The sequence below is a fragment of the Maylandia zebra genome, linkage group LG8 (genome assembly GCF_041146795.1).
Source record: "Maylandia zebra isolate NMK-2024a linkage group LG8, Mzebra_GT3a, whole genome shotgun sequence".
NCBI lineage: Eukaryota > Metazoa > Chordata > Actinopteri > Cichliformes > Cichlidae > Maylandia > Maylandia zebra.
The window spans coordinates 6,412,859-6,433,114 of NC_135174.1; the positions used below are offsets into that span (position 1 = coordinate 6,412,859).

The 20,256-nt window shown below is 40.3% G+C and overlaps 2 protein-coding genes across 3 annotated transcripts; one reads left to right on the forward strand and one right to left on the reverse strand.

Annotated features, from left to right (window-relative positions):
• Positions 1 to 6,383: 6,383 nt before the first annotated feature.
• wbp2 (WW domain binding protein 2) lies at positions 6,384 to 14,454 on the forward strand. 2 transcript variants are annotated; one of them, XM_004557492.3, is made up of 8 exons: positions 6,385 to 6,624; positions 7,685 to 7,793; positions 8,205 to 8,340; positions 8,659 to 8,751; positions 8,839 to 8,985; positions 9,070 to 9,192; positions 10,259 to 10,335; positions 13,194 to 14,454. In XM_004557492.3, exons 1-8 carry the CDS (start codon positions 6,566 to 6,568, stop codon positions 13,239 to 13,241), a joined length of 792 nt encoding a protein of 263 aa, XP_004557549.3. In that variant the 5' UTR covers positions 6,385 to 6,565; the 3' UTR covers positions 13,242 to 14,454. The 2 variants fall into 2 exon arrangements, with proteins under 2 accessions (XP_004557550.1, XP_004557549.3); XM_004557493.3 differs by lacking the exon at positions 8,659 to 8,751 and having other exon boundaries at positions 6,384 to 6,624.
• Positions 14,455 to 14,546: 92 nt separating this feature from the next.
• Positions 14,547 to 20,088, reverse strand: trim65 (tripartite motif containing 65). The gene is made up of 8 exons (XM_004557491.4): positions 19,961 to 20,088; positions 19,128 to 19,579; positions 18,905 to 19,000; positions 18,547 to 18,777; positions 17,450 to 17,618; positions 17,269 to 17,358; positions 16,951 to 17,168; positions 14,547 to 16,570 (listed from the first exon to the last, which is right to left on the reverse strand). Exons 2-8 carry the CDS (start codon positions 19,575 to 19,577, stop codon positions 16,262 to 16,264), a joined length of 1,563 nt encoding a protein of 520 aa, XP_004557548.1. The 5' UTR covers positions 19,578 to 19,579; positions 19,961 to 20,088; the 3' UTR covers positions 14,547 to 16,261.
• Positions 20,089 to 20,256: the final 168 nt, after the last annotated feature.

A 20,256-nucleotide genomic window follows, 5' to 3' on the forward strand; every position in this document is an offset into this window, starting at 1 on the left:
AGTACAGCAGTTTTTTTGTTCATATTTGAAATAAGCTTAAGTGACTTAAAGTATTGACAAAAGTAATTCAAGAAGACGGTAAACATAGGAGAGGCATTCTTCCACTTACATAAATGAATGAAAAACTTACATAGCACTATTACAAAATTGACAACATCTGAGATTTCAGAATCCAGATTGTCCATAAAGTAAAGAATATCCTTAGATGTGAAGGCAGGTACATTGGAAATTCTGAGTGAAACCCAACAGTGTATTTCAAACCAGAAAGCATTAACATACTGACAAGTGAAAAATAGATGCTCTAGTGTTTCTGGATCGGAAGAACAGAAAGCACAAGAGTCAGCCTCAAAATTAAACCTTTTATGCAGGAATTCTCCAACTGGATAAATGCCTGATATGATTCTGAAGTGTGTTTCTTTCATTTTAGGCGCAAGTGGGTATTTTAAGTAAAAAGAAAATGACTTGTCTTTCAATATGCTATCAAGGTCATGTCTGACATTGACATTGTAGTTGCAGAATACTATTTGCTTAAAGGTATTAGAGATGAACTTATTATTAAATTGTTTGTCCTTTATTGAGGTATTACCTATCGTCAGTGAAGGTAAGCATGTTCTTATTAATGAATACTTTAAAGTATTTACGATAAGATTTAACAACGGTGTGGGTATCGCTTTACAAACCTTATTATAATTATTAAATGAAATCTCTATTTTATACTTATCAATAAATTCTTCATAAGATAGCAAGTTTCCATTTCTATCAAGCAGATCAACAACAAAACATACACCGTTATCATACCAGTCTGATTTAAATAAGGACTTCTTATTGATGACTATAACCCTATTATTCCACAACACAGAATTGTGAGGTGAAAAATTGTGGGTGAAAATTAGTTTCCCAAAATTCAAAGCTTGCTTATAGAAACTAGACAACTTAAGAGGAAGCTTAGATATTTCATAATCACATCTGAGCAAAAAATCTAACCCCCCGACCTTATTAAAGAGTTTGTTTGGAATATGGTACCACATAGATTGAGGACAGGAAATGCAGTCTTTTATCCATCTGAGCCTGAATGCAGCAATAATAGATTCAAAGTCTAAAGCTTTCAAGCCCCCATTTTCATAGTCTTTAACTAATTGTGATTTGCGTATATAATGTGTTTTATTCTTCCAGATAAAGCTGAATATAATAGAATTGGACAGTTTAATCATTTTAGGAGATGTAAAAATTGAATAACAGGGGTATATGAGTCTTGAAAGTCCTTCTGCTTTAGACAGTAAGATACGACCTAATATGGATAAATCACGTGTTAACCAATGATTAAATATTTTTTTAACTACATTTAATCTAGGAGTTATGTTATTATTCTCTCGATCATTAGTATTTTTACTGATTATTAAACCAAGGTATTTTACCTCCTCTTTTACTGGTATATTGTTAATAGTATTTTGATTACAGTTGTGTACAGCTAAGATTTCACATTTTTTAAGGTTTAGCGTTAAGCCGGATGCTTTTGAGAATGAAAGGATTTTATTAATTGCAGTAGAGACCATATTTACATTCCTTAGAAATAAGGCAGTGTCATCAGCAAATTGACTAATTTTAAATTCTTTATCAAGAACGTTTATGCCTTCCAGATCTGAAGAGAGTTTGATATAAATGGCAAGCATTTCTGCTGCAACAATAAACAATAACGGGCTAATAGGGCATCCCTGCCGAATGCCACGATGAATTTTAAAACTATTAGAAAACCCCTGATTGAGTGCAATACTACTTGTTATATCTCTGTACAACATTTTCATTACACTAACAAATCTGGGACCAAAACCCACAGCCTCCAGAGCTTTAAATAAAAAATTATGCTCCAAAGAATCAAAAGCTTTAAAGAAATCAAGAAATAAAATAAGGCTATCATGAGGAATTAAATGATTGTAATCCAACATATCTAATACTAAACGGGTATGATTATGGATATGACGCCCTTTTATAAAGGCTGACTGTGTCTCATCTATTATTTGAGTTATTCCTGTTTTTAATCTGTTGGCATAGACATGAGCTAATAATTTGTAGTCACAGCAAAGAAGTGTGATAGGTCTCCAGTTATCTAAAAGGATAGGGTCCTTGTTTGGTTTAGGAAGTAAAGAAATTATTCCTCGTTTCATAGTTGGAGATAGCATCTGATCATTTATACATTCATTAAATACCTCTAGTAATAGATCTTTAATGTCATTCCAGAAATATCTGTAAAATTCAATCGTGATTCCGTCGGGACCTGGTGATTTACCATTCGCCATTTGGGAAACAGCAGCATCCAATTCAGCTAAAGTGATTTCAGACTCATTGAGATTTTTAAAGTGTGAGTCAATTTGAGGAATTTTTCCATGGATAGAGCTAAAAAAAGAATTAGTCTCCGAACTGGAATAATTTGTAGTGTAGAGGGCTGAATAGAACTCTGTGATATAGTTGTTTATAGTCTGTTGGTCTTCAGTCAGGGTATTATTAATTTGTAACTTCATTATAGTTTTTTTTGTTTGTCTAGTTTTCTCCAGGTTAAAGAAATAAGAAGAATTCTTTTCCCCCTCCTCAATCCATTTAGCCCTTGAGCGAATGAAGGCACCTTTTGCTTTGTCTATATAAAGTTCATCTAGTTTGTACTGCAACTGGTTTAGTTCTATAGAGTTTTCCTCTGTCAGATGTGATAAATTGCACAATGAACTTATTTGTGCAGTAATTTCAGCCTGTTTCTGTCTCCTTTTATTAGCCATTAATTTTCCTTCTTCACTAGCAATTTTTCTGACATTAAACTTCAACCATTCCCATTTACTAGTAGAAGAAAAATCCTCCATTGCTTTTACCTCTCCTATCAATGATTTAATTTTTATACAAAAAGACGAGCTTCGTAAGAGGTTACTGTTAAACTTCCGGTGAGAATTCTTCGGTTCTGATAATCTATTATCCGGGGAGATTGAAAGTGTTATGGCACAATGGTCAGTAACAGGGGAGTGAAGAATCTTACAGTTGGATGATAGGGGGAAGAGACTACCAGTTATTAAGCAATAATCCAGTCTTGAGCATTGAGAGCGCTCAGAATTATTCCAGGTGTATTGCAGTTTTTCTGGGTTTAAGTTACGCCAGATATCGATTAGGTTGAGGGTGCAGGAGAAATCCATTAATATTTGGTTAAAATGAGAAGAGTTATATTTAGTTGGAAATCTATCCAGTTTTTCATCTGGTACCATATTAAAGTCACCTGCAACAACGACTTTTTCAGTTGAATAGATGATCTTCCATTCTTCTATCATTTTTTTCAAATCAGAAATCAATTTCCTGTTTTTAGCTCTATTGTTGAACCCATAAACATTTACTAAAATGTACTTAGTATCATCCAACTCCATGTTAACCATTAACCAATGACCTTCCTCATCACCTTTATGATCAAGAACTCTTCCATTAAAACGATGTAGAAAAATAGCCACTCCTGCTGAATGAGAGGTACCATGAGATAAATAAATATCACCGCTTCCCCACTGCTTTCTCCAAAATATATGATCATCTTTACTACTGTGTGTCTCTTGAAATAAAAAACAATTCGTGTTAGGCTGTTCCTTACAAAAAAGAAAAATCGCTTTACGCTTTATGTTACTTCTTAAACCTCGAACATTTAAAGAAAATATTGAAAGAACCATTGAATATAGCTTGAAAGTGCTGTAATAACTAGAGTAAGGCAATGGAACATTTTACCTCCTATTAACTAATAGACCCAGTCAAAGTCAGGGACCATTGAGCAAGTTACCGGCTTAAATTTAGTTGAACAGTTATACCTTCTTATCTAGGTCGTTATAAAGTTCTTTCATTCTTTGATTTGACGACCATCGATGACAGCATATCCGTCCTTCAGGAAAGCTTTGAGCCCTCTGCTCCTTGCCTCCTCCACCCTCGGCCACAGACGTTTGCGGGCTTCTCTGTCTTCCTTACAAAAGTCCTCTCTAAACCGAATCTTCATCTCCTTGCAGAGCTTCGCCTCCTTGGACATCTTCCACACTAGGTCTCGAACAGTTCTCATGGCAAACTGTATGACAATCAGCCTGGGTTTGTCACCAACTCGTCCCTTCTGACCCAGCCGGTGCACTGTATCCACTGTGTTGTACAGCTGCTCGGCGTTCGCAGGAATTATCTTGGTCAGAATTCTGATTATTTCTTCTCTCGTGTTCTCCCCCTCCTTCTCAGGAACGCCAGTTAGCAGCAAAGACCATCTCCGTTTGTATCTAGCATGCTCCAGACACATTTCACGAAGAGCCTCGTTCTCTTTTTTCAGCGTCGCCATCTGCGTTTTAATACGTTTCACATCTTCCACCACAGATTTAACAGCTTCCGTATTAGCATCCACGGACTCCTTTACTTTTCTTACAGCGTCGGTGTTTTCTTGCAACTGGAATTCATAATTCTTTAAATGTTCACTTTGGGTGTCAAATTTACATACCAGTTTTTGGATAGCATTGAGGAGAACTGTGTTTGAAACTTCGTTTTGCGTCTGCGATTCGTTAGCCTTCATTTTTTTAGGATTTGGACTTTTAACTGGTGTGTGGTGACGATCAGCTTGCGGTCTGTCTTGTGATAAGTCGTGCTGCTGTTCCATCCATTCAATATCTTCTTCGTCGCACGCCTGTCGAAGAGCCGCTAGGTGGTAGCCATGATCTTTGTTAATGTTAGCCATTTCGCCGCTTCGGAGAAGGTGGCCGAGAATGACGGAGAGAAACACAGGGAGGAAGTTTTTGAGTTTTAGAGATGAAGTATAACTAGTCTGCTTCTAATTCCGGTTAACTTGATTGCGGTCAAGACATAAAGGAGGTTCTTTTCAGGAAAAGCCTCGGAGCCCACTCAAGTTGAACCGCTCACTCCGCCATCTTCCCAGTTCCCCTGGTGAGCTGCTACATCCCTGCCTTATCCCTCTACCACGCGGGGTGTAATTTCAAAATGAGCGCTTAGCCGTGAATTCAAACTACTTTCTCTATTTTCAACTGGCTACATCGTTTTTAAATTAGCTAGATTAAAAAAGCAAGTTTAGCTTATAGCTAACTAGCTAAATTTTGCATTCTACACACCGGTTAAGGTGACAGTATATCAAGTTTTACAGTGCATCTGATGACTTTTTTCAATGAAATCTCAAAATCTTTGGTTTATAAAATGTTCAATCAAATAAAATTCTTAAGGACTTTTGCTTTTATTAGACTAATAATATAGAAGCAATATACAAATCTATTAGCATGTGTGCAGCATATTAAAAAACACAGCTAATGAATATTTGGGAATTTTAGTTGAAAATTATTTGAATTAAACAAATAATTTATGTTGATGTTGAGGTGATGGAGTTCTTATAATTATTCAGAATTCTTATACAATCATTTTAGAGTAAATTTCAATCATCAGCCAGGTGTTTCCACACAGCTGCTTGTGTAGGCATTGAGAGTTTACCTCTATGGTAGCACTGAAGTGATATGAGCTGCAATCCAGGTATGACATGTTCCATGATGGCATCCTAGAGCTTCATGTGATAGCAGTAAACTTTGACAGTAAGGGTAGTTACATCACCTCCCGTGTATTAGCACATTGGAGTGAAAAGTGACATTTGACCCATCTGTTTCATTTAACAACTTTGTATAATCTATTATCTGTTCCTTGTTTTTCTGGCTCATATAATAGCTTTGTGCATGGAATTTAGAGGGTCAGACATAGATGTCAACTATTGTTAGCCAACACACACCACTTGTTGCATCTTTTACAAGGATGTGGGTGCTTCTGACTAACCTGACCACTCACCTTCTCCTGACTCATTCTGTTACATAATGTAAGAGGCATTTCAATACTTGATATATAAATCATCGTGCCATATTTGTACTACAAATAGAATTTTTGACTTACTTCTGTTTGTCAATGCCTGTGACTCACTTGAAATAAATTGTCTGTCCCTTAAACAGGTAAGGCTGACCCTGCCTTGACGGTAATAATACTAATTAAGTAAGAATACATTTCTATTTAGGCTAACTGGTACATCAGCCAGACTCATGATGTAAAGAAGTCTTTCATTCTTTTTTAATTAATTGATATTATTATTATTATTATTTACATCTAACTGTACTACTAACTATAGAGGCGTAGTTAGCCACATTAAAAGTCTTACGTATATGATGATTTTCTAGCATTATTACTATTATTAGAAGCTATATTGCAATTGGTAGAACCTTGTAGAGCTCGTGTCGGTCATTTAAACGTCATTCAGTCATAGACATTTGATCGTAAATTTATTAAAGAAATATTTAAAATCAGACTGAATGTTTTGAAAGGCTTAGGGCAAACCGACTTTTTAAAGGGGCGTGACGTCACGCGGTGGGCGTTTCACACGTATGGCGGAAGGGCAGGTGCTGCAACCTCAGCTGGCTCTGTATCACAACAACCGTTATCCGCGCGGAGGGAAGTCACCGAGGATCCAGAGAGGCCTTTGGATACGTTTTTCTGACTGAATAAAACAGTATCTAATCTTTTCCAGACAATCTGGAGGGCCGTCGACATGACTCTGAATCAGAATCACTCGGAGTCCGGTGGTGTCATCATCAACAACAGTGAAAGGTAACGTCAGTTAGCAGCTGTTAGCTAGCCGTTACAGTTAACCAGCCACGGATAAGTTATACCCGCTCTTTGGGACGAGCGTCACACCAGACTCATTCAAAAATAATGTGGCTCTGACATGTCATGGAGATAGTTTACATATCAGTAGCACTGCAAATGCAACATTATTATTCGGTTAATACACAGACACACCTGCCACACAGTAAACGCTGCACTGAATTTCTAACTTTTAGCATTTGGTAGCTTATTTTTTTTAAACAAACATGTGTAAAAGCTTTTGTCGAACACCGTGAAATAATAATTTTTCTTTCATTTTTAACTACAGTATCATTTTTTTTCTTTTTACAAAGAGCCTTTTATATGATATAGTGCGAATTGAAGAGTTGCTCCTAATCGATGCAAAATAAACCTCTGAATGCTTCACGACTAGCATGGCTATGTTAATTATTTCAACGTCATTTTTTCTAATCTAATATTCGCGTCGCATCTTACAGAACCGGGTCCCGGACTCTTAGCCGAAATATGGCCCTTCAGTCTGTTATATCATCACCGCAGACTAGGATTACATAAATGTTTAGTGGTTTTTAAATGTTGTAATAAGTCTAATGTATCGAGGATAAAACGTTATTTCGCCTCATTGCAGGAATAGCTGAGCATATATTGCAATGCAATAGCTGCATAGCCTTCAGTCTGCGCTCTGGCCTGGCCTCTGTGCTAAAGTATTTGTTTTGTTTATTAGCATGAGTCAAAAATAATGGCCAGCTTCTTCTAGAACATGCTGCAGTGTAATGATAAACCCATTAGAGCTAACCCGGAACCTGTAGTAAGCTCTGTCACTAGATGGCATGTTAATCCTCTGCCTATAGTACTTTGTACTAAAGGCAATGGACGGTTGCACAATAACCCAATGATCTCATTTTAAGCTTTTAAGATGAAAGTAGGTCAAATGCTTATACAAACATTACAGATTTTCTTTTTGATGCACACAAAAAATGTTGGAAAGAATTCTGGTTCCTACAATCAGCTGGTTCCAGCGTCTCCTTTCTCTTTTTGGATCTAGTGTGCTGATGAACCATGACAATGTGGAGCTTGTTTTTTGTGACACGGAAAGGCTGCCCGAAGCCTTCAGAAAGAGCAAGAAGGGCAGCATCTACCTGACTCCATACAGGGTGAGTGACAACACCACCAAGTCTTCCTCTTTGTTTAGCCGAAGCCTTGTGCTGGCATAATGGTGCCACAATTCACATCACGTACTAGCAGAGCAGAACTCCATCATTCTAATTACTATCATTTAAGGTTAGTTTGGGAGTAGCTAATACAGGGGTGGGCAATCTCAGCCCACGAGGGCCGGTGTCCCTGCAGGTTTTAGATGTGTCCTCGAACCAACACAGCAGATTTAAATGGCTAAATTAGCTCCTCAACATGTCCTGAAGTTCTCCAGAGGCCTGGTAACGAACTAATCATGTGATTCAGGTGTGTTGACCCAAGGTGAGATCTAAAACCTGCAGGGACACCGGCCCTCGTGGACTGAGATTGCCCACCCCTGAGCTAATATGATGCTGTTTCTTCTTTTAACCCAGGTGATCTTCCTGGCTAAAGGGCGGGATGCGCTGCAGTCTTTTATGATGCCTTTCTACCTGATGAAGGGCTGTGAGATCAAACAGCCTGTCCTGGGAGCCAATTACATCAAGGGCACAGTCAATGCAGAGCCTGGAGGTAGGTGTACTTTTTCCCCGTTATGCTGTAATGGAACACGCAGCATCTTGTGTCTCTAAGCCAGGGCTGCCCAATCCCAGTCCTCGAGAGCTACTATCCTGCAGCTTTTAGATGCATCCCTACTCCAACACAGCTGAATCAAATGAATGGCTTGTTATCAGGCCTTTGCCAAACACGATGGCATGCTGAAGAGGTAATCAAACCATTTGATTCAGCTGTGTTGGAGTAGGGATGCATCTAAAAGCTGCAGGACGGTAGCTCTCGAGGACCGGGATTGGGCACCCCTGCTCTAAGCCCTCTCTTGAATCTCTCTTGGAGGTGGTTGGGAGGGCAGTGCTACTTTCAAGCTCATCTTTGCTGTTGGAGGAGCCATAGAGTTTGGCCAGTACATGTTGCAGGTTGCAGCTCAGGGTATGTTAACAAAGCAGAACACATGAAATAGTACAGTTCCTGATATTTCATGGACTTATTAATCGATTTACTGCCTCACATTTTCAGCATCCAGAGGTCAGCCTGTAACTGCTGGCTTTGGTGGATGCCCCTACATGGCTAATGGGGCCTACGCTTACCCACCTCCACCTGCTAATGGAATGTACCCAGCAGGACCTCCACCCGGCTACTCCTACCCTAACCCTCCTCCTCCAGGTGCTTTTCAGAATTGTCGTCAGCTTAGATCCACATCTTGTGAAAGTGAAAACTAAACTGCAACTCTCTGTTCTCGGACTCCAGATGGATTCTACGCCACTCCTCCAGCATTTGATGCCTCTGCAGCATACATACCTCCACCTCCTTATTCTGCTCCTCTGGGTCAGCAGCCACCACATGATCCAGACCTCCCCTCCTCGGCAGCAGGTGAAAATCTCCGGTAGAGAAGCTCTGACTTCAGCTACAGCCTAAATAAAAACATCATGCTATTAGGAAAAAAGGGATGTTGAGTTTCTGCACGCGTTCATCACTCTATTTTATACTTTAACATTTACATATCATGTTGGAACAGATCTGCTCACACAGGTCTTGTTAGAAAAGAATAGAATGCCTTTGTCATTTCATAAATGTACAAACATTATATGTGAGTACAGAATCTTCAAAAATTGTTTCTGTTCATCTGGACGTTGCGTTTTTCAGTGGGAGAAATGTTTCTCCTGCTGAAAAACGCAACGTCCAGATGAACAGAATCAACTTTTGGAGATTTACTTACCTGGATGATTGAGCATGCAACAAGATGTGAGTACAGAACATATACAAAAGGAGAGCTTTACCAAGACCCAGTATAATGTTAATGAAATGTCTTTCATTATATTTTTGCTTTTTCCTGCCACACCAAGTGAAATATCTGCTGTAAAAAAATCATTTGTCTTTAGTATATATTTAGTGGTATATAGATTGTGGACCTTGATTGTTTTAAAAAATATTCTCCTTTATGATTACAGGTAAATTTTAAATTGAAAACTAAGAAAAGTAATTTGTTTGGAAAGTGTGGATAGTTTTTTTTTTTTTTTTTTTTCCTCAAGATATTTGAAGCGATGCATACAGTACATTATTGGAAGTACTTTGTGTTGTTTGGGCCTGGATACATAAAGCAGTAGGAAGGGCAACATGTTGCCTGCTTTCTAACAATGAATGCACTGCACTGATATCACATGAGCTTAATTCAGCATCACAGAGATGTTGTACTAAGGAATTTAAGGTTAAAGATAAGCTAATGTCAGATCTCCAAAATATTTAAAACACTTTGCGCTGGAAAAATGCTATCTGCAAGTCATGGAGATTTTAAACTGCCGTTTTTTTTTCTCTCTCAATGCAAAGGCCGTCGTACCTGCAGCGCGTTTAGCACCTCTCATCTCATATGTCCCGGGGGTTATTAGTAAGACCCATGTTTAATTAATGAACCCCTCCTTTGTCTCACTCGCTTTCCCAGCGGAGGCCAAAGCCGCTGAAGCAGCAGCGAGTGCCAGCTGTGCCACACTGCCCCCTACACATGTGTACCTGCCGCAGGTGAGCTGCCCTTCATGTTTCTGCTTTACAAGTTTTTTTTTTAAAATGAGAATGTAAATCTTGTCGAAGATTTTCTTTCAGTGGCTGTGAGACAGTGTTTGAATTTCCATGTCTCTTTGAATTGAGCTGTATTTCCTTTCCATTTGTCATCTGTTTGTTTGTAGTCATTGCTAGTATTGCTATACTAACAGTGACTGCAGATCCAAAATAAACTCATTTGGTGTATAATTTGAAAAGTGCTGGCCTTTTTGTATACAGAGGAGTGTATTTTAGCGCAGTGTATTTGCATGATTTTTAAACGTATTGCTAAATTTAAGCTGGGGCATCAAGTCAGATTAATTTACCAGTGTAGAAAAAAAGTCATTTTATTTTATTTTGGTGTTGGGAATTTGTGATTTTCCTTTACAACCATTTCTAAGGTTTACAGAGAAAGAAGCAAAAAAGAGAAAATATCCAGTGAGCAGTTCTGTGGGTGAAAATTCCTTGTTTTGGGATGTGGTGGAATGTGAGATTCATATCATTAATGCGCAGACAGCAGATCTCCACCAACTGTGTGATGCTACAGTCCTGATCAAAGTTTAAGACCACTTGGAAAATCATATTTTGTATGGTTGGATCTTAACAAGGTTCCAAGTAGAGCTTCAACGTGCAACAAGAAGGGCAATCTACTGTCTGGACAACAGCTCCAGAGAGGAGATGCCCTTCATGCAGCCGTCTTCACCACTTTGGAGAAATGTGTAATTTGTTTCAGCGCTACGGTTAATGTACAACACTGAAATGTAGCAATGTAGTTGACAGATATCAGCCTTAAAATGCCATTTAACGATGAATAACCAATATATTATCACATCAAATTTTTTTTCAGTGGGAAAGAAATCAGGTCAGATATTTTCCATGGGTAACATTTCGTGTTATCCCCTGACACAAAAACCATAATAAAAGCAAAATAATCAGCACAGGCATTGGCCATCAGCCATTAACATCAGAAACATCCCTACCTGCATCATTCTGCAGAAGGTCAGCCAGTCTTTACAGGGAGTGCAGAATTATTAGGCAAATGAGTATTTTGTCCACATCATCCTCTTCATGCATGTTGTCTTACTCCAAGCTGTATAGGCTCGAAAGTCTACTACCAATTAAGCATATTAGGTGATGTGCATCTCTGTAATGAGAAGGGGTGTGGTCTAATGACATCAACACCCTATATCAGGTGTGCATTATTATTAGGCAACGTCCTTTCCTTTGGCAAAATGGGTCAAAAGAAGGACTTGACAGGCTCAGAAAAGTCAAAAATAGTGAGATATCTTGCAGAGGGATGCAGCAGTCTCAAAATTGCAAAGCTTCTGAAGCGTGATCATCGAACAATCAAGCGTTTCATTCAAAATAGTCAACAGGGTCGCAAGAAGCGTGTGGAAAAACCAAGGCGCAAAATAACTGCCCATGAACTGAGAAAAGTCAAGCCTGCAGCTGCCAAGATGCCACTTGCCACCAGTTTGGCCATATTTCAGAGCTGCAACATCACTGGAGTGCCCAAAAGCACAAGGTGTGCAATACTCAGAGACATGGCCAAGGTAAGAAAGGCTGAAAGACGACCACCACTGAACAAGACACACAAGCTGAAACGTCAAGACTGGGCCAAGAAATATCTGATGACTGGTTTTTCTAAGGTTTTATGGACTGATGAAATGAGAGTGAGTCTTGATGGGCCAGATGGATGGGCCCGTGGCTGGATTGGTAAAGGGCAGAGAGCTCCAGTCCGACTCAGACGCCAGCAAGGTGGAGGTGGAGTACTGGTTTGGGCTGGTATCATCAAAGATGAGCTTGTGGGGCCTTTTCGGGTTGAGGATGGAGTCAAGCTCAACTCCCAGTCCTACTGCCAGTTTCTGGAAGACACCTTCTTCAAGCAGTGGTACAGGAAGAAGTCTGCATCCTTCAAGAAAAACATGATTTTCATGCAGGACAATGCTCCATCACACGCGTCCAAGTACTCCACAGCGTGGCTGCAAGAAAGGGTATAAAAGAAGAAAAACTAATGACATGGCCTCCTTGTTCACCTGATCTGAACCCCATTGAGAACCTGTGGTCCATCATCAAATGTGAGATTTACAAGGAGGGAAAACAGTACACCTCTCTGAACAGTGTCTGGGAGGCTGTGGTTGCTGCTGCACGCAATGTTGATGGTGAACAGATCAGAACACTGACAGAATCCATGGATGGCAGGCTTTTGAGTGTCCTTGCAAAGAAAGGTGGCTATATTGGTCACTGATTTGTTTTTGTTTTGTTTTTGAATGTCAGAAATGTATATTTGTGAATGTGGAGATGTTATATTGGTTTCACTGGTAAAAATCAATAATTGAAATGGGTATATATTTGTTTTTTGTTAAGTTGCCTAATAATTCTGCACAGTAATAGTCACCTGCACACACAGATATCCCCCTAAAATAGCTAAAACTAAAAACAAACTAAAAACTACTTCCAAAAACATTCAGCTTTGATATTAATGAGTTTTTTGGGTTCATTGAGAACATGGTTGTTGTTCAATAATAAAATTATTCCTCAAAAATACAACTTGCCTAATAATTCTGCACTCCCTGTATTTATTTTGTCTCTACTTTGCTGTGAGACAGTCACTGATGCTAGCAGCTATGCAGAAACCACATCAGTGGATGACCTGGTTAAGGTGTTACAGCAAGTGGAAGTCACTGATAAAACCACGTTTTATGGGGTTAAAAGCCAGTTGTTTGCCACAGCTTCAGTCTGTGAATGGCAGTAATCCAAGACCACTGTGTGTTCCTACTCTTCTGTTTACATGGCACCATCTTTCACATGCTCAAAACAAAACTCTCCTCTCTTTCCAGGACAAGCCTCCTCCCTACTCTCCTCCAGAAGACAAGAAGAACCAATAGACCTGCTTAATGTCTCCCTCATTCCTCTTTGTCCTCTATCTTCCATCCTGCTGGATCTCATTATTTCTCTTACATTAACCGGACAGTAGGAGGGCCAGTATGTTCTTTTCCCCCCCCCCCAAGATAATCAATTTTTTTTCATCCTAATCTCCTTCCAGCTCATCTCCATTTTGATCTAACCTTAAAGTCATCCAATTGCTTTCCCGCCTCAGCCTGCATTCCTTGTAACGACTCATATATTGTAATCAGCTTCATTCTCTTCAAATGCACCTTTACGTGATGTAAAGTAGCAAAGAAGAAGTGTTGGTAGCAATTTCTGAGGAAGAACAGATTGTTCAGGCCAAAGTGTTTGGAGTGGTTTTGAGGGCTTTTTGATTAAAACCTTGTAACCTGATGAGCTATTTTAGTATTTCTTGCCTTGGAAGCCTCCCCAGAATCGTGCAGCAACCTTAACTTCAGCTGTGCTCATGATGTCCTGTGACTGTCTATAAAACTAGACTCAGATAAATGATAGTAAATACTTTGCTAACCTGTCAAGAGGCGAAATGAACGCAGTATTTTATTTTTCTATTATTTGTGTGTACAGGCTTTTAATATGTAGACTTAAAAATAACATTATTTTATCAAGAACACTAACCTAAAGAAGAACTAGCTTTTTTAACGAGCGGGTCGCAGGGTGGCCCTACCTGCTTTGACGCGTTTTGGCCGACGAGCGGACCACAAAGATTAGAGCGGCGTTGAGCCACAGCAGCCAATCCCTGATCCTGGATTAGAGCAGGGGAGAGGACGGCTGGGCTTTTGGAGGGACCGACTGCCAGGAGGGATTATCTTTATAATGTTGCAAGAGCAAAGCAGTCACCCAATGATGTCACTCCCTATTTTATTACGCTTCCAGACGTTAGAGAAGACGCACGGTCAGACTCACCATCAGCCTGCTTTCATCTTCACTGCATTTTTAACATTGTATACACAAACAGAACCATCAGTGAACTCTTCTGTTTCTGTGGTCGTGATTATTACTCTTCAGTTTGAGGTCCAATCTGAGTATCTCATCTTCTATTCTTCCTTCCTCTGCGGTCTCCAATCTATATACTGTATCTGTGGCACATCTGCGGCTGATTCTTTGCACTTTTAGAATGCTATGCATCGGGTTCCTGTATGCTCCGTCATGGCTGTGTGTAAAATAAAAATAAAGCTCTGTATTTAATTCAAACTAATTTATTGAATAATTAACAACTCGAGTAAGAAAACAAGGCATGAGCTCAACTGATGCATGTATGCATTGGACTGGATTTTAATAAAGAATTCAGAGTGTCTGTCTTTATTTCAGCAGAGTATTGCTATCATAAGTTTTAATAGTCCACAGTATAGTGCATTAGCAGTTCTGACAAACATATGCAACAGTCAGCAGGAAGAGTGACAGAAAGTTTTCCCCCAATCATTAGGCCAAAACAGCCAAATGTGCTTTTCCTCAGCTGTTCCTTATCTTCAGGAAACTTGTGCAAATCCACAGCAGTAACCCACTTTAAATGTGCTAAAAGTTCTCAGCTAAGCTAAGATTTGTAAACCCTCATAATCTAAAAATCATCTGCCCCAAAATATGCACACACCAGCACAATACATCAGATTCCAGCTCAGCACCGTCAACCGTCGGCACCATTTGTTTGTGCAGTCAAGATCAGATCGCAACGTGATAACGCAGCCTTCGATTTTCAGTTGTGTTCTCAGTAGTAGCGCTACAACCTGCAACATTTTTCTTTCACCTACAGTAGCTCACATACTTCCGTAGAATGAGCTCAGCATACATGTGAATATTATCAGAAAACACAATGAGGTTTGGACATGTATGAGTACAATATTTACCCTAAACATCTGAGCCTTGAAATTTTTTTCCCAACCATCCCTTTACATTTGCTGTTTTCATTTGTATGTGGACATATGCTCTGGCACAGGCGGATATTCATCAGTTTCCATCTGATACAATTCACTCTGTGTGATGAACATAAAGCTACAAAAGTGGGCCCATTATGCTTTTCTGTCGGTTTGTGTCTTGGTAACCCCGACCTCAAGTTTCCTGAAAATATGAATGAGATAACTTCCGAGTGAAGTCACTGAAGATATTCAAATTGATACAATAGGTGAATCTACTAATATGATGCTTTAATTGAACTTTAAAAATAAAGTCAGGACAATATCGAATTTCACCTTTGCTAAAAAGAATCATAAATTTCCCTTAGAGTCAATTCATGTTTTTCAAATGGAATGAGTGTAACAGGTCCTCGCCAACCTATAGGAAACTTCTCATGTAGCCTGAAGTGCATTTCTTTAGGGCAGAATCAAAAATACTCAAATCTGACATGTGTAAGACCGTGTGTTCAAGTTGTCCTCCTGTGCTGGCACAGAAACAACACAGTATTACTGATGCATTCACCTCCACCTCAGTAGGTATCTTTTCACTAATCACACAGCATATATTGTAATGCTATTTTGGAAAAAAGAACATTTGTTTCAACAAGGGTGTGTGCCCTAATTAAAGACATAATCCAGCATGTATGCAGAGTTCAGTGTCTCATGAGGAGACACTTGTTTCTAAGCTTTAGGTAATGAAAGCTCAAAAGTGTGACCCACTGAAATGTAACTGTTTTTTTCCTACCTGAAATAGGACACATGAACATTATTTATCACATGTTAAAAAAAATGAATTAGTGTGAACTAAAACTGCAAATCGTTTTAAAAGCCCCTTACGTATGCATATAAACGGTTTCCTTAGCAACATTGTGGTAAGTGACAATGCAAAACCAAATGGCAAACATGTTAGAGGAAAGAAAATCCCAGTAAGTCAGTTCTTCTACTAAAAACAATGCAGGAAGGCAGTCGTCCCAGAAGAGAAAAGTGAATTTAAAAGAAGCTCCTAGATTGTTTGGAGGCGGGGGGAGGGGGTTCTTTATGTCAAGTCAGATTGTGGCCATGATTCATAGTATTCCTAGAATTCCACTTGTTCCCCTCTTCTACAAGTCCGCTCATGAAGAGCAGAGGGTGATGCTGACCCCCTCTCCTATCCAGCAGGCGGGAAACAGCTCCTGGGTGAAGGCACAGTGGAAGGCGTGCAGCCTTGTCTGGCCGGCTCCGTAGTAGGTAAGCGTACCCGCCTCGTAGTCCAGCAGCATGCCGATGCGGCTGTGATGGGAGTTGCCGGGGATGGTCTCCCGCCGGCCGTTGTGCCAGGCGCTGAGCTGGTGCTCGTCCAGTTGCAGGCTCCAGGACAGTTCATTCATTCCCACCATGCATCTCTTGCCCTTTTCCTTCCTGGGGATGCTCTCGTAGGTTACCTGGGGAGGAAGATGCGCAGAACAAGTGAAACATTAGCATCCTGTGGTCATTTCTCTGGGAACAATGAATCCCTGTATAACACATAAGGAAAATCTGTTGAAACATTCTCGACTGATCAGACAGAGTGGATCTACTATTGAGCAGGTTCATGTAACATGTGTGGGTCACAAGTTAGGTTCCTGAGCTTGTTACATGCCGATTTCCACCTGTTGTGGACTGAATACGTGCAGCTACAATCTGCATGGAATCATTAGTTCTGATGACCTCTACATACATATCAACGATTTATTCGGCAGGACCTAGAATGTTCCCGTTAGCGACCCTCTACAAAGCAATGTGTCACAAAGCCACAGCCTACACAGCATTATGATATCCTTACCCCGAGGTAGGCCCAAGGCTTGGACACCTCCAGTTCCCAGTAGTGCTGTCCGTGTTTGAATCCCTGAAAGCACAGCACCTGCCAGGTGTGATCAAAGCGGGCTTCATGAGCGGGGACAGCGCGTGGCCCTGATGTCAAGTGCTCAGCCCTGCGGTTCTCCTGGGAAAGAACTAGATGCCCATTGGCTGTCCGTGGGTCAAAAGTCAGAGAGCATCGGTCTGTAAGAAGGAAGAAAATGAATCAGGCAGATTAAAGCTGGAACAGTGATCTAGAAAAGTTTTAGAGGTCCTTAGTTATAAAATGTCTCTTAGAACTCACAAGCACTGAGGCCCTCCTTCCCAACAGGGTGGCACGGAGCAGCGGGGCTGGGAACCACAGCGAGTACTGGCCTCTTGTCCTGAGGAGAACCTGGAAACCAAAGACAATGCATGAGAACACATGAGGACCGTCTGAAGGCGGATCGAGCTAACATGCTTCATCTTTCCTAGTGACAGGTCACCTTCTCTGTCATGACCCACAGCGGTGGTCACAGCTTTCTCCAGGTCCTCAGACACCAGCTTAGACACTCGGGAGAGGATGTCGGTGACGCCGTTTAATCGATCCTGCAGGGTCGAAGTCACATCTGTGGAAATATCCTTGAAGCGCGGGACTTCTACGTGCGATGATTCCTGTGAAGAAGCGGGTTTCAGGCAGTGCTTTAACGAATAGGCAAAAGTTTCAATGTCTGATTAATTACTTTGGTTTGACCTTACAGCTGAAACAGTGAGTTTAAGCTGCTTCTGCAATTGTTAAATGAAATAAAAACTCAATTCTAATGACAATTCAAAATCACCTGCCATTCATTACATTATGACATGTGTCTGGATCCTCTACAGTGTGCTCCTAGAATTTGTGGTTAATAGGTTTCAGGCATCGTTTCTGTTAAACGGTGTAATTATTGCCCTAGCTGGCTCAAATAATGCCTCTACTTGTCTGGCCCACACACTGTCGATATGTAAAAGACGCCATTGTGATGTTTCCCACTGGTCAGGAAAGCATTGCTGTGAAGCTGAGAGTTGGAATATTTTCTCAGTGCCTTTCAAACCAGACAGATCGAGCGCAAAGGGGAGACTATAACTTACAAAATAAGTATCATGCTGCATTCACTGGCCTGGAACTAAAATCTGACAAAATAAACTTATGTGGAAAGTTCTTAATGAGATAACAAATAAAGTAAACATTAATTTTCCAAGATGTCTCTTGTGACACTCAATGTTCTTTTTACGTGGCTCATAGGAAAGGCGTGACAAGGCCTGGGCCGCAACTCTGATAAACTTTGTAGTCGAAAGAAGCGAAACACTGAGGTTTTCTGTGATTGAGCAGATACCAGCCTCGTGTTGTTTAATTAAGCCCACATTTCGTTATTTAAAAAAAATGCTTGTGCAGCCATCCAGCAGTAGGAAGCTTGCTGAAAGCTCTACGCATCCACTTGTGCATGTTACATGAAACAGCAACCTGCACATACTTACCTTTGTAAACTACTGGGACTATAAAATGAACCAAAATAAAAAACCAGATCCTCCCCTTCCCAAATGTGTAAAGGCAAGGGATACAAACCCTGATGAGGTCAGTATCAGGGAGGTCATGTAGTGCCGCAATTTGGTCTTGGCGCTCTCTGAGCAGGCGGGATTGCTCGCTGAGTTCGGTTAGCCGCGCCTCTGCCTCCGCGAGGGCTGCCTGCTTTTCCACCTCAATAAAAAGCACTGTTGCCTCCTGCTTCTCGGACAGGATTTTCATCAGGTTAGAAAACTTGGCGTTCACCCAGGCTGACGTCTGCTCAAGAGTTACCTGTTAATTTAAAATATGCTGTGTAAAATAGTTGCTTGGGTTCATTTGGGCACACGCTTTCGATTTCTTTTATACTTAAAAGCCTCCTTTTGCGAAGCATTTACAAAGGCTTAAAGTGAGAGTTTACCTTAGCTTGATTGATATTCTCAGTCAAGTCATTTATACTTTTCTGCGTCTCTTCAAGCAGTTTCCCCACGTCTGTATTCTTCCTTTCCAGCAGCAGCTGTAATGAAAACATATCAAGTCAAGAAAAAAATCATTTATTCTTTCACAGTCATACAAATATGTGATAATCATCATCTATAATCCACTCCCAGTTTTAAATCTGCAGAGGCTTTGTGTTTGTATACCTCTTGAGTTTCCCTTTCTTCCTCCAATATGACCCTTTCGTGGTTCATGCACTCTGACTTTTCACATTCGTTGCACACAGACCTTTTGTCCTGCCTGCAGTAATAAACCAAAGGCTTTTTATGGCGCTCGCACAGCAGCATGGCTCTGGCCCCTTCACCTCCTCTCACCAGAGCATCCCTACATGAGGGGCCAGCGCTGTTTGCAGTCTCTGCCAGGACCGACAAGGACACATTACGCCTCAAGACAGGTCTAATTTTGAACTCCTCATTGCAGATGGGGCACTGAGGGCCAATGTCAGACTGGCTCTTAATGTCCCAGTGCTTGCTGATGCAGCTTTTACAGAAGGTGTGACCGCAGGGGATGGTTACAGGATACCGGAAGAACTCCAGGCAAATGGAACAGTTTAGGTTTGCATTCTGAGACTCCATCTCTGAAGACATGGCAGACATCTCTGTAGAGGGAAACAAAAAAGGCTGAGGTTAACCATAATATGACACCTTTCGAGACAAACAACTTCATTTCGTTTTTTTAAAGAAAACAATTTTATTTTTGGGCAGGAAAATATTCTTTATGAACTGGCTTAACATTTATAGGGAAAAATAACAGGCGAGCAGGAAGGCAGCAGTCCCAGATTCTAATGTCAGCTACCACACAAGTGAACGGAAAAGCTAATGTTAGCCAGCGTTAGCATGCTTTCAAGTCATTCAACGTTAGCGCGGACTGTTACAAACAAATACTCGTCAACATATTAAAATGGTCAAAAGATATCTTAAAACAGAGCACCATTACACACTCACCAGCAAGATGCTGTACCAAAAAAAATAATTCTTACCACGTAAACAGATAGATTCATGCAGAACACTGTATGAATATCGCTAGATGAAGCGTTCCGGATGACGTATGACGCAAAAAGGGACGCCTTCACGTGCTTTCGAGAAACCAATGAAATTAAAAAAAGACCCATATATTTTGTATTTTGTATGCTATGAGACAAACTGTAACACTGTTCCGCTGTGAAGTTGCGAGGGCAATACTACTTAATTTATGTCAATCGTTTGCTTTATTTTGCTTTAATTAATGTAGAATAGATATTTACTGAAACATTCGCCTCAAAAATCCTTACATAAT